At 43.4% G+C, this 14,029-nt stretch overlaps 1 protein-coding gene across 2 annotated transcripts in view; it reads left to right on the plus strand.

Moving 5' to 3' along the window:
- The window catches only part of DGCR2 (DiGeorge syndrome critical region gene 2), a 45,399-nt gene extending 32,184 nt beyond the window's left edge, over positions 1 to 13,215 (plus strand). For both annotated transcript variants that reach the window (XM_014894591.2, XM_014894593.2), the window contains exons 6-10: positions 637 to 813; positions 2,090 to 2,293; positions 6,646 to 6,798; positions 7,245 to 7,481; positions 8,262 to 13,215. In XM_014894591.2, the coding sequence (XP_014750077.1) occupies positions 637 to 813; positions 2,090 to 2,293; positions 6,646 to 6,798; positions 7,245 to 7,481; positions 8,262 to 8,503 (1,013 nt within the window). In that variant the 3' untranslated portion in view covers positions 8,504 to 13,215. The remainder of the gene's footprint in view (positions 1 to 636; positions 814 to 2,089; positions 2,294 to 6,645; positions 6,799 to 7,244; positions 7,482 to 8,261) is intronic.
- Positions 13,216 to 14,029: the final 814 nt, after the last annotated feature.

Here is a 14,029-nt window from a genome sequence, read left to right on the forward strand (position 1 = left end):
TCTGAATTCCTAATACCTGTTTGAAAAGTGGTTTAGGGTTCTATAGCTTGAAAATTTTAATTTATTGTTGTGACATGTGGAACATAAGCCCTCCAGAAAATGCCCTCAACATCTTTTGCACTGTTTGGAGGCTGTTTCATGAGTTGAAAGGACCAAACTGTGGATGCCTTAGTGCATCCCCCCAGACATGGAACAGCAGGGGCTGCACGGGTGGATGCACAGCTTTGGAAGCACTGGTGGGTGCATGGAGTGCCAGGCACAGGATTGCTGTGTGGGTTCTTGCTCCACTGGCAGCAACTGTGCCCAAACTCAGCGTGGTTTGAGGAGGTGTAGATTATTGTCAGGCAAACCCCGTGGGGCTCTGTGAAGCAGCACTCGTGGAGATGTTGGAGTTTCAGTTCTCCTTGTTCAGAGTGACAGAATTACCCAGTACTTTGGAGACAGCAGTCTCTTTTCTGTGTGAGTCACCCCTTCCCTTCCAGCTGTTTGCCTTCCCCAGAGCAGTGCTGCTAATGGGAGCAGAAGCTGGAGGGCTCTTTGTATTGGAGTCGGTGTGCATGAAATGAGTGATGTTACAGAGCCTCTCTAAAGCTTTCCATACCCACAGGCTGCTAATGCCAATGTATCTCATTCCAGGCTCTTCAGAAGTGTTTTTACCCCCTGACCCTATCTTTGGGACGGCTATGTCTGAAAAGGAAAATGTTCTTTGTGCCCAGCTCCAGTGTTTCCATTTTCCTACCCTCCGGCACCACGGTTTACACAGCTGGTATGCTGAAAACTGCTATGAGAAATCTTCATTCCTCTGCAAAAGGAGTAAGTTGGGCTCAGTTCTGTGTTAACTGTGTTGTGTGTTTAAATATGCATGTAATAAGTAGCTAGAAATTATTCTATTACCCTTTCTAATTTTTGCCCAATGAATTAGAACAAAAAGGGGTGGAGTTATATTTCTACTTGATTTAAATAAATAAGAGCATCATAATGTGCGGTTGTCACACATTTCACTGAGTTTTACCAAAAAATCATTAGACAGCAGTATCAGCCCCAAAATAAACTTGGGCAAAACAGTTTTTTTTGTTTTTTTAAATACCTTATTATTAAAAGTTGCTCTTAAGTTATTAATTTCACATTAAAATGAAGAAACACTTATTTCTGGTCTTTTTGGAGTATAGCAAATTCTACTAAATTCTTTCCAGCCAAATAGTAGACCTAGAAGGGAAAGACAAGTGGAGCTCACTGACTTAAAAGTGGAAAAAAAGCTTTTGTTCTGTATCTTGCATTCCTGTACTTCAAGAGCCTTGATACCAACAGAGGTATTTGCAGGATTATCAGATTATCTTAAACATTACCTGATCTAGATGGTGCTTCTTTGCAAGGAGAAAAGTTAAATAACTTGAGGGCTATAAAGGGTGCAACTGACTGCCAGGGAAGTTGTGCACCTCTGTCCTCAGAGGTTTTTATGACCCGGTTAGATGAAATCCTGAGCAACCCATTGGGATGTCGTGGCTGACCCTACTTTGGTCAGAGATTGAGCTGGAGAGGACAGGCCATCCTCCCTGAGCAGTTCCAGCTGCCAGGTCCCAGCACTGTTTTCTCTCTCTGGTTTTGGCACTTGCCTTAGGTCAGTGGGCAAAAGGTGGCCAAGCTTGCCCTGCTGGACAGGGATCAGGATGCTGCTAGGGCAGTGGAAGTAACTATTATTGCCTGACTCCCTTTTTAAGTCCTGGCCTGTTAAAAAGCCTTCAAATTTGGTCTAGAAAAGATCCAGCTTTTCCTAATACCAGGAAAGAGGAAGAGAGCTGCAGCAGGCTTTGGCAGTGAAAGTTGAGCTTCTCAGACCACTCTTGGGGAGGATGCTTGGAAGTGTGTCAGTTCCATTAAATGTCTAAAACTCACCTTGTCAGTGAGCTCAAAATCGTCTCTCTGTCCCTGGAGACCATCCATTATCTTTCCCACTCCCTGGATATCCCTTTTCAAAGTACTTTACTGTGAAGGCCTGGGTTTTAACTGGTTGTCTGCTTATGTTGACAAATCACTTAACGCAACGAATTCAGCTGGATTCTGTGGATATTGATGTGCCTTTCTGTTCTAGGCCAGACTTGTGTTGATATCAAAGACAACATTGTTGATGAAGGCTACTACTTCACCCCCAAAGGGAATGATCCCTGTTTGAGCTGCACGTGTCACAACGGTGAGCCTGAGATGTGCGTGGCTGCTCTGTGTGAGCGGCCCCAGGGCTGTCAGCAGTACAGAAAGGACCCCAAGGAATGCTGCAAATTTACCTGTCTAGACCCGGGTAAGACTCTACTGCTACACTTCTGTCACTAAAAATTAGTGCAGTGCTCAGCTTGGGTATCTTTGAGTATAGCTTTGTTTGAAACAACACATCCTTGCAGTGCTTCTGCATTTCTGGGTACAGCCATGCTGTGGGGAAAGGTCTCAAATCATGGGAAAGGAAACACTTCAGGCTGTGGCTGGTAAAAATGAGTTATCTCTGATGCTACCTAGAAAGAAGCAATAGATTATTTTCAGTTTGGAGAGAGACAATACTGTGGGTTTTTAGTAGAGCATCTGGTACATTTCCTTTGTCATATTCAGTTGTCATGAAAACAAAACAGTTTCCTCTTGAGCACTAATTAAGCATCTTTTTCTGGTCATGAGCATATTTATGTGTGTGGTAGTTTTCATGCAGGGATCATGTGGGAAGCAGAGTTTTAAAATGATATGGAGTTCCAATAATAATCAGGACCTACAGCCTTGGTTATTGGGTTTGCCATATCAGTGCAGGTTTTTGTTTTGGATTGATGAAGTCAGTAAAGTTAACTTTGAACTGTTTGTCAGTCACTGTTTTGGGGTGCAGATTTTTGAGGAGTTTATTTTTCTGTACAGAAAAGAAATGTAGCTTACGTGGAGTTCACTGTGAGGGTGGTCAGATACTGGAGCAGATTGTTTGTGGAATTGCCTTCTGTGCAGATATTCAATTCCTGATTGGACTCTGTCCTGCATAACCTGCTCTAGCTGATGCTACTTGAACAGGGGTTGGACTGGGTGATCTCAGGATGTTCCCTTTAACCTCAACCATTCTGTGATACTGGGTTTTTTGGTATTTTAGAAGAACCTAATCTTATCGTGCATTAAGAAACTATTGTTCTGAGCTCCCGTGGAAAACATAGAATATCAACTCTTCCCATCAGAGGCTTCTATTTCAATCTGTTACAGATAAATGGGTGCTTATTGGCTTCCGAATTTGCAATCTTATTGGTCCTAACTAGAGAAATTAATCATTAAAGGTCACTGGCTCTGCTTGTGTCACATTTGTTCTGAGAGTTAAGCTTAACAGATGTTTGCAGCTAGTGTGGCAGGTCTGTCAGTGAAGGAGTGAGGAAAAAGCAGGAGTCTCCCACTCTTATCAGCTGAGTTAAGACTTAGGCTTCACTTTTTTTATCTTCAGGAACAGTGTCAGCAAAGCATCATCCAGCAGACAGGATAAGATGACCTGGGATAACCTCGTGTCGTGTTCTTTAATCCTTGCTTATTGCTATGGGTCTTAACTATTTCATGAATACTGATTTGAAGAGTGTCTTTTACCACATCCTTTCTCATCCTTAAGCTCTTCTGTACTGATGCTAAATGAGACTGTTTCATTATACTCTTGCTTGAAGTGTTCTGGTGGATTTTTCAGTAACTTAGTTTTTAGAGAGGAATTATCAAGCAGTCATCCAACTTCTTTCATCATGAAGTTAATTCAGCTAGTGATAAACACTGAAAATTTTAAATTAAACATTTCAGTTTTCCTTCTGGGTGATTATAAATGACTATTCCAGATGACAAAAATTTACTAATTACTTTCTTGAATCAGCATATATTTATCTTTGTCCAATTCTTTCATGTATTTTCCCTGAGCTCTGTTGCAAAAGAAAGAAAACAGTTTACTAATCAACAGTAAGTAAATTAATCACCTAAGGAGAGACCAGAGGGAAATAAATCCTGCTGTTGGGTTGACAGGTAATCAGCTCTTGCAGTGTGAGTGGGTGAGCAATAGTTAAAAGTGCTAACAAATATTACTGAAGGACTTGGTTGTAGGGGGATTTTTCAGTGGTAGGAGTAAGCTGAGCAATCATAGCTATACTCACTTAAAAGATGCTTCTCCCCATTTAGCCAAAGATAAATAGCAGAGGAATATTTTGAAACCAAGGTAGTCTGTCTATTGCTGCTCCATGTTGTGGTAGAAAATAATTTTTCTGTTGTGGCTCTTGTTTAGACAGACCTGCAACTGTGAAAAGGTAGTAGAAGAAATAGAATACTTGGAAAGAACTGATGTGCCAAAGCTTTTCTAGAGACTGAGCTGGTGCAGTTACAGGGCAGTACTATACTGAGGGTAAAAATAAGTTTTCTGAAATAATTAGTTTTGTATTTATGTGGGCTTCAGGTGTCTTTGGTCTTAATCCCCCCCTAGAGTCCATGCCCACTTCCTGCCACTCATTCTTGCACCTGCATTGTACTGTGATGTGGTTCTTTCTCACAGAAAAGTGCTACCCTATCTCCACCTGGCCCCCCTCTCCAGATAAATCTTGTTCTTTCTCATGGCATGTTAATACCAATGGTCCTTGGTTATTAACAACAATTCGTGTCTGTTATTGCTAACAGTCCTTGGTTGGCTCCACAGCCACCTGGTTGTTGGTGTTTGAGACATGCACATGAGCCCCTTATCTGGGAACTGAGAGATCAAAAGGATCTCATTTTGGACTCCTGTTTATAAGATTGTTAGAGAATGGGCTCTAGTCATAGCAATTTTACATCCTGGCTACAGTTTGCAGTAACTTTTTTTGGAGGTGCAATAACAAAAATACCACTCCAAGTGGATTGTTATTCAGGCAAGAAAAATAAGTTTCCAAGGCTGTTCATTAAAAAACAGGTGTTCATTAGACACCTGTTAGTTCCTGGGAACAGACAGTGTTTCTGATAAGCTCAAGAGGGCTTAGTCCAAGTGCAGCTCATCAAGGCTGAGGTCTAATGAGCATTTCTCAGATCATAGTGCAGCCTGCAGAGGGGGAATGCACCACCAGAATCCATCCCATGACTAAAGTCAGCTTCTGTGGGCCTCTCTGCACCTCGGTATATTTTACTGAAGGCACTGGAGTGTCACTGACAGCCCTGAATATTGTGCAGTGACCATGGAGTCGGCGTTGCCGTGAGGTGGAGGAGGAGCAGGGGCAGGGCTGTGGTGCTCAGGAGGCTGTGCAGGTTGGGAGGTGTGTGACTGCAGCAGTGCAAGCTCTGTCGGTGATAGTTGCTAAAAGGTTTGACAGCAGCCAGGCTTTTGTGCTGCACAGCCAGATCTGAGAGGGTGTAATGCTCGAGCTTTATGCATAGTGCACTGTTAAATTAATTTCTTCTTGCCAAGAAGGCGTTACATAATAAATGCCAGCCTGTTAGCCATGTACTGGAACGATTGAAATTACGTGGTTTTTTTTCTGTTACTAGAATGTGTAGCAAACTAATACTTAATTTTTTTTTGTGAGGCTTTTAGCCTTCTTTTGTAAGGAATCTTTGATAAAACTTCAGTTAGTCAAAGAAAAAGTATGGAGGGAGCTCTTGCAACTGGAGTAGGTGTGGGAAAGGAGAGGTGGCCAGGATTTGGCTGTTTCTTCTGGGAAGTGGCCCTGCAGTGGCTGGGAAGAGGGGCACCCCTACTAGTGCTTGTGTCCTGCAGCAGCAGGTGACCATGTTGTGAGGCCACTTCATCTGTTTCTTACCCACTCCTAACCTGGGTGTGCTTCTCATTCAGAACTCTTTAATGGGAATTTGGTGCAAATAAAACAGTACATCATCTTTAGGGCATTTTTCTTTGTGTAGTGTACCTGTATGTGCATGTGCTGCTTAAGCATAACCAAGTGTGATTAGGTCAATTGTGAAAAATAAAATTAATGCCTCTTGTGCCTGGTGCTGGGAGTGTGGTGGTAATCTGTTCACAACAGCCTTCCCACAGTGGGTCTGGTTAGCAGTGGGATAGAGCTGTGCAAGTTCTGAGCTTCTGGGTCTCTTTCTTGTTCTGCCACTTGCTTTTGGTGTGACTCTAGGATAAGGTTTAATTCCCATTCACCTTAATCTCCTCAGTTCCTGAGTGATGATTGCCATGTTCCTGTCATTTAGTGGTGCTAACCAATGTACTGGTATTATGTGGAATTTAGATAGCCACATCTGGGTCACAATGACAATGCTCAGAGGGTTTTTTTTTAGTGGAAATGGAAGGGTTAGGATGTTCAGAAGTTATGTAGTGTATAGATATGCCAGTTCTCAAGCCTTTTCCTCTTTAGTACAATATCAGCCATGCAAGGGAAGCAAATGGATGTGCAAAATACCATAACCTTTATTTTTTCCAATTTTTGGAGGCTCAAAGCCTTCAGTGTTTTGCCCCTTTTCCCGAGGAAGATATTCTTAGAAACTTTCAGATCTTCTTGCAGTAAAAAGATAAATCACCTGATGATTCATGATTTTCTTATATATTTGAAATACGGAGAAGTGTTAAACCAGGCTAATGAATCTCCACTCTACATTTCTCTCTCCGTTACTGACAGAAGAACATCAAGATAAAAAAGCATCTTGAACAAAAATAACAGGCTGTTTTTGATGTGTTTGATGTACCAGATGGCAGCAGCCTGTTTGACTCGATGGCCGGTGGAATGCGCCTGATCGTGAGCTGCATCTCCTCCTTCCTCATCCTCTCTCTGCTGCTCTTCATGGTCCACCGGCTGCGCCAGAAGCGGAGAGAGCGCATCGAGTCCTTGATTGGAGCAAACTGTGAGTATCAGCCCTCCCCTTGTGCTTGGTATTGACACCCTGCCCTATGTAAAGGGGACAAATGTCATCGTCTTGCTCGGCTGGGCCCGTGTCTTGGTGGGTTCTTCAAACTCGAACTTTTTTTTTAGTGGATAATGGAAAAGTAATTTTGTTTGTATGTGGTCTCCAAATCTGACATATCTTCTGTGTGAGCAGTAGTCTGTAGTTTGAGGAGGTTAGAGTCAAATTTAGATGTGATGCAGGACAAACAGACTGGGAGCAGGTGGGCCTGGGTATTGTGTAATTGCAGCAAGCTGACTTGCACGGGTTATATAGACTTTTCTAGGTCTTCAGGAAACACGAGTTCCTGGGGTGTGAAGAGTGGAAAAAAGTGTTGAGATCTGACTTAAACTGAAGAAGACAGCACGAGATAAAGTCACTTACTCCTTTTCCTTCTCTTGAAATAGTGCACCATTTCAACTTGGGCCGCAGGATGCCTGGTTTTGATTATGGTCCTGATGGTTTTGGAACTGGCCTTACTCCACTGCATCTTTCAGACGATGGGGAAGGTGGAGCATTTCATTTTCACGATCCCCCTCCACCCTATACTGCTTACAAGTACCCAGATATTCAACATCCTGATGACCCACCTCCTCCTTATGAGGCTTCTGTCAATCCAGACAGCATCATTTGTTCCACTCCAGGTATGCAGGCAATAATTTCTCTTTTCTCCCACTTTTTCATTTTGGCTAGAGGATGGATTTTTTTTTTTTTTTTAAAGCTGTAATCATGTGTTTTAGCAATTGTGATGGAAAAAGACGTTTTACAAAAAAATCTCCAATTTCTGAGATGGAAAAGTCTTTTGTTAAAATGTATCATTAAGCTTGTTTTTTCTTTGAATCACCTAAATTAGCAGTGGAATCCAATCTGTAAGCAGTTTACCTCTTAAACCTTTCCTATTCTTGAGCCTTACTTTGGATGGATTAGCTGGTTACATTTTTCTACCTGCTGTTAAAATTTTTGGCCTTTTGAAGATAAGTTGAGAGAGTTTGGTATTAAGAACTAGAACAAATGTCAAGTACAAGAGATTTTGGATGAAATGTATCCAGCCTCTTCTCTCCTCCCTGCTTCCCCCACCCACATCCCCCCAAAATTGACCAAAAATACCACTTTCTAATGATTCACCCAGTGCTCTTCAGTTTTGCAGCTGTGATATTCACATAGTGTAGAAATCATTCCAATTTGGGATTTTATAGCAGCATATTTCACAAGATAAGTGAGCCTGATTAGTGCAAGCATCTTATTTATATGTCAAAGTTTTATTTTTGTTACACAATTTTCCTCTTTTGCAGTCTCATCTTGTTGTGCATTAGCGCAAAAGCAGGAAAAACTCAGAGCTTTGAGAAATACAGCTCATAAACCTGTTGGGAACGTGAAATGATAAACTTCACGTTCTGATTCTGCTTGTTTTTTGTCCTTTGCAGATGGAGTGCTTTCTCAGGCTGTGCAAAGCAGTCCTCCATCACTAGGAAACTGTGATGTACCCCCACAACTTACAGAGGGATCACTTCCTCCCTCGGTTGGTCCTTCTCCAGTGGAGCTGGAAGATTCTGCTGACAGCAGCACCCTTCTTGTCCCTCCTGACACACCCATAAATGAAAACACCCCAGCAGAAACTTTGACAGGCAGTCGCCACAGCCACTGTTCCCTCAACACTATTGTATAAAGGAGAGAAACACCCAGCACCGCTCAGAGTTTTAGCAACTGTTTGCACAGACAAACACTTATCTTGGCTTGAACTTCAGAAGGAATCTCCACTTTGTTTTTCAAACACTACTTTTATGTTCTAGATTAGGATCGTGCCTCTCATTTTTTGGCTGTCTTTATTCATTCACTAATCAGTTTGTCCTGTAAATATGGATTGTACAACTGCTCTTTTTTTCCATTGGCTATGGAAAGGAGAGCAGAGAATTCATTTGACTTCTGAGGAGGTAAGAAGTATGGGTAGTTTGGGTTGGTTTTTTTTTTTTTCTTAACCTGAGAGGAATCAAAATCTACATCAGAAAAAAGCTGCTTGGATTTGGCTGGATACCACTGGACCCAGGAAACAGACAATGGAAAAGAAGGGTGGGGGCAATCACTGTTCAAGCAGAGAAGATGGAGCTTCAGGGGAGGGGCTGGGGGTCTGTTTTATGGAGTGGGACACATGCCACCAAGAGTTACACTGTGTCAAACACTTGGGGTTTTGATCTGCCTTGATCAGAGCACCAGAGGAACTGGAGAAGGGATGGTCTGCACAATATGTGACCTCTGGGTACTGAGAAAACCGGGACTTGCAATTACAGTTATTTGTTGTTGGTAGCTGCAAAACTTCATATTGTTGGATAAACTTCTGGCCCATGAAGAAAACTGGGTGTGTGTGATGTCCCTTTGGTAGAACCCTCACGTGTGTTAGGAAGTACTTTAGGGAAGAGACTAGGAGCAATTAACTTTGATGCAGCCTGAGTTCACTGTATGAAGCCCCTGTTTGTTCTAATCCCATAAGGAAGATTGAGATATTTTCTTTCTAGTTTAACTTCTTTACAGTGAACGGTTGCACAAAACTGGCCTGGATAAAAGACCACTGTTCTTGCTTTTCTTATTGCATGCTATATTTAGCATGTGTGTTCCCTCCCCTTCATTTCACTTCTTTGCAGTTCTACAAATACCACTTTAAAATGGTGATCAACATGTACTATAGGTGATGTTTAATTCTAATTGGACCCCTGTTCCTTATCTCAGTCCCTTGAATAGCCAACCCTGTTCTAGAGATTTCCCCTGTGCCCCCCAAACCATTTATCCAGGTCCCACGAGGGGTTATAATGAGGTTAGTGTACTTAAATCAATAAAGCAGTTTGCTTCAGTCTGATATGTCATCTTAAATTTCCCCCTCGTATTGAACTCTTTAAGCTAAGTTAATTTACAGATGGCAAAGATTCATTCAATCCCTCACAAAACCCAAAGTCAAGCGCTGTTGGTTTTGATAATGAGTACAAAATAATCTTTACAGGCAATTTTAAATTTAAGTTTGGATTTCAGTGTACAAATAATTTACCCTTTTCTCCCATCCTCCCATTGCTTCTGCTTCTCCTTGACTTACTGTAACAGTCAGCAGATGAGATGAATTTTAAGGAATTTGTAAAGAATGCCTCTTGTGAGTGGTCTCCTGTTACCTTATGAAGGGTACAAGCCTAGAGGGACAGGAAGAAAACACTGCATGGGGGTGTGTATGTGATCTATTTTTCTAGTAATGATGAGAAATCATACTTGTATGACAAATCCTAACCCACTGTTGTGGTTTCCCAGTGCAGCTGACTCTTTCCCCATGGAATATGCTGCTACTTTCTATTCCCTGTCTTGCCTATAGGCTTATACTGTACTTGGGGATTGGTCTTGACAATTCAACTCGTTTTGCACAGAAAACTGTGAGTTTGGTTATTGAGGTCGTATCTGGTGTGTGGCCATGCAGACACTTGCAAACAGCCCTGACTCCAGCGGAGAGCGTGAATCACAGTTCTGGGGAGCACTGCTGGCACACGAGTGGGAGGAAGCACTGGTGGGAAGCCTCTGCCTGGAGCTGTTCCACCACCCCATCCTGCTCTCTGCTGTGCCTGGCTCCAGCAGCAGTGGTACCAAACGAGAGGAGCAGTTCTCCACCCTGTGGGATCTCTGACTGAGTCCTCCTCCGAGTTCCAAGTCCTGGTCTAATGAAGTGGATGGATAGCAGTAGTCAGAACCATGCATACAAATTATTGAGCATTTCTGAAGTATGAAAATAAAGCGGGTTTTGTGCGTTTTTGAGCACATTCATACGTTTTATACATTGTATGTACTGATTTTTCTTTAGTTTTATAGGTACGAGTGTGTGTGTGTGTGCGTGTGTTTCTGGCTGGTGATGATATATATATATACACACACAGATATATATATATATATATATATATCTCTATACATACTGTAGAGAGTAACCTTTGTGCTGCGTCCAGCTAGGTGAAGCTAAGCACTGAGATAGAAATTAGTCTCTAGGGTTAATACTTCTCTCGAGCTGGCTAAACTCTCTTGTAGGACAGGCTGTGATAGTGTACACTTAAATAGGATGCAAAGTCTATACTACTACAATCTGTTCCTGAAAAATACTTTGTTAGCAGTGCAAAATAGAAAATTTCCAATTTCTTTTGAAGCCAGATGGAAAATTTGTTCTTTGTAGTATCCTAGCGCAATAACAAAAGGCCTTTTGGCTTGGTTCAGTCTCAGAAGCTGTATTTTGTGGCTGAGGTGAACAGATACCTTACCTCACACTTCTTCTAACACTGCGGGAATCTGTTCAATGTTTTTGTATTTTACTTTTAGTTCTGTGGTGAATTTTATTTGCAAATAAGCTCTGTTACAACTGGCAACTTCATTGTGGCTCCTGGTTGTAGCTATTCCAAATGGAGGCTTCTTTGTAGAAGCCTCAGTGTGATATTTTCCCCATTGCTTCTGAGCCTTTCCCATTTGTATATTGGCAGGAGGCTGCTATTTTCTCAGTTTTCCCCTATCCTTCTTCATCTTAACTGTAAACTAGGGAAATTCTGCCTTGAATGAAGCAGCTCACTAAGTACAGCTCATTTACCTCTTGGTGAGCTTCTAATTTGGCAATAAAATTGTCTTTTTTTTCCCCCCCCTTTTAATGTAGCTTTTCCACATTGAGTACTTTCTCTTGGAGTAAGAGCCTTTGTAGCAGAAAATGTCTCAACTACTAAGACTGCTGGACCAACTGGGGAAGAGTTAAGTTTTCTTGACAACTGTGGACTCCTCAGCAAACCTCCCTTGCCCTTGGCAAGGTGACTGGTGGGCAATTTGTCCCAAGTGTTGATGACAGAGTTGGTGCTTGCCCAAGGAAAACCTCTCTGGTTTGATTGCCATTAGATTGATGAGATCTTTGGAGTTACTTTCTGCATTGATTTTTTTTTTTTTTTTCCCCACTGCCATTCACATCTCTGGATATTTTTTGTAACAGCTGGTGGACCCTAAATGTCCCTGCAGCCCCAGGAGGGAGATGGCACTGCCACATGGTTTCCAGCAGCCTGTGTGAGCCCAGGTGTGTTTTTTGGGGCTGCCCTTGACCACAGTTGTTGTCGAGTCCCAGCACTTGGTTCCATGCCAGGCTGGTCTTGTCCCACTGTGGCCTTGGACAGAGCTGCTCCTCAGCTTCCCCGTCCTGTGGTGCTATCCTGAGGTCTCTGCTGTTCCCTAGGAGCAGCCCCAGACCCTCTGGTTTGTCAGTGATGCCCATCCACAGTCTCAGAGCAGCCTGTGGCTCTGTACTGGGTGAGTTTAGAGTGAAAATGTTACAGGGGCGGTGGATCAGCAGCATCATTCAGGTGTGCAAGGAGCTTGTCTGTGTAATGTTCAGTCCTGGTTAGTTTGAGCCTCAGACTTCCTTTAGCCATGCACAGCAGGACACTGATCTAGATGAAAAATTAAGTAGGTGGAGGTTTTTTTCTGAAGGCTGAATCTTAGTGACTGCTCTGCCTCCACAGGTGCCGTGGGGTGATGGCCTGTTTCAGTACTGGGGAGAAAATGTTTTTTGTGATCAGTAATTACTGTTCTTTTCCCATCTCATGTTAAATAAATTTGAACCTGGTGTTTTTATCTTTCAGATGTGACTTCTCAGTGGGAAAACACTGATATTTTAATGTTGCCTCGTACAAACCATGATGTGCATCTCCTTTTTTCAGTGGCTGAAATGTCTTTTTTCTCCCTAGCTAAGGAACATGTAATGTGCAGAAATTTCTTTTAAATTTTCCTTGCAAGTTGGGAGCTGGACTGTAAAATTAGAGCAGTTGAGTGTGGAGGAGGTGAATCAAGTTCATGTTTGCTTCTCATGTTCCCTAGTCCCAAGCAAAATAGGTGTTTCCTTGGAAGAGACACTTTCAGTGATGAAGATGCGCTTCCCCCTAACAACAGTCAGCATTGCCTGCCTGCTACGGTACCACATAGCTTTAATTTTCTAGTATGTGCCCCTTGAGTGCTGAGTGGGTCAGGGTTGATGCCAGCAGAGGTGGCTGTGCTGCACCATCCCTGTGTGGTGGGCTGAGGGTGCCTGGGAGGCTGTGAGAGAATGAGACACTGCTTTTTACCTTCCTCTGGAAAATCATTTTAGCCAGCGCTGCACTTGCAGGCTTCTCCTGTGTAGTTGGTTTGTGACTGGACTTAACCGTGGCAGTGTATAAAAGATTTTGATATTCTGTGAAATACCATGTAGAATTTAAATTTGATACTATAATAATTGAGTCCCCGTGACACTGGTTTTTGTTTTAACTTCTTTGGGGTTGGCACTAATCTCTTTTTTTTTTTCAAGATGCTGTGAGAAACATTTCATCCAAATGCCAAATAAATTGTGTTCTGTAAGAGAAATGTTGTGTTCCAATGTCTCCTGATTTCTGTGTCGATGTGGTTCCCCAGCGTTGTGAAGGAAGGCTTTGTTAAATCACTCTTCTGAGCTGTGATCTTGCAAAAAGATCAATAGATGCATTTAACTTTGAGCAAGTAGTTTGCCAGAGTTTCTGTGCGTACAGATTCCAGTGGGATTCACCTGTATTAGTGTGATTTTAGGAAAGTCTGGGATTTATACCCAAGAAAATGAAATGTAGCGTATTCTTACTGCCCTCCCCAAACCCATGGGAAGCTGCTGAGTCCGGGGGCAGGGGGTTCTGCAGAATGGAGAGACTGGTCCAGGCTGCCAGCTCGCTGTTTGTCCAGATCCGCCGGGCTCGCCGTGTTTGCGGTGGGTGCTGGGGCCGTGCCCCGCTCGCAGGGTGCGCTCGTTGCTGAAAGGCTCCGCTCCCCCGTGCCTGTGCCTGCAGAGGGCAGCTCAGTGTGCCCTGGACAGCGCAGCTCCAGCGCTCCATGCCGGCTCCAGCTCTTGGAGGGGCTCAGTCTGGCCTGGAGCCCCGTGGGGTGCTGGTGCCGGGAGATCCCGTGCAGCTGAAACTTGTCCTTGCCTGGGGACAGGATAGTTCCTGTAGGGAGCAGCATGGATTGTCCGAAGCACAGCCGCGGCTCTCGGGGCTCCCCACCCTGACCGGCGTCCAGAGGCAGCTGTCTGTGTTGACCCTCGGCTGCTGTGGCAGGGAATTGCTGGGCAGCCTCCGGCTGTGAGCTCTTAGCAGCTTCAAATGTGTTTTTCTGAGAGGGTGATGAGCAGCTGTGCCCAGCACGGCGTGTCCGG

This window comes from Sturnus vulgaris, chromosome 19, assembly GCF_052056855.1.
Source record: "Sturnus vulgaris isolate bStuVul1 chromosome 19, bStuVul1.hap1, whole genome shotgun sequence".
NCBI classification, from domain to species: domain Eukaryota; kingdom Metazoa; phylum Chordata; class Aves; order Passeriformes; family Sturnidae; genus Sturnus; species Sturnus vulgaris.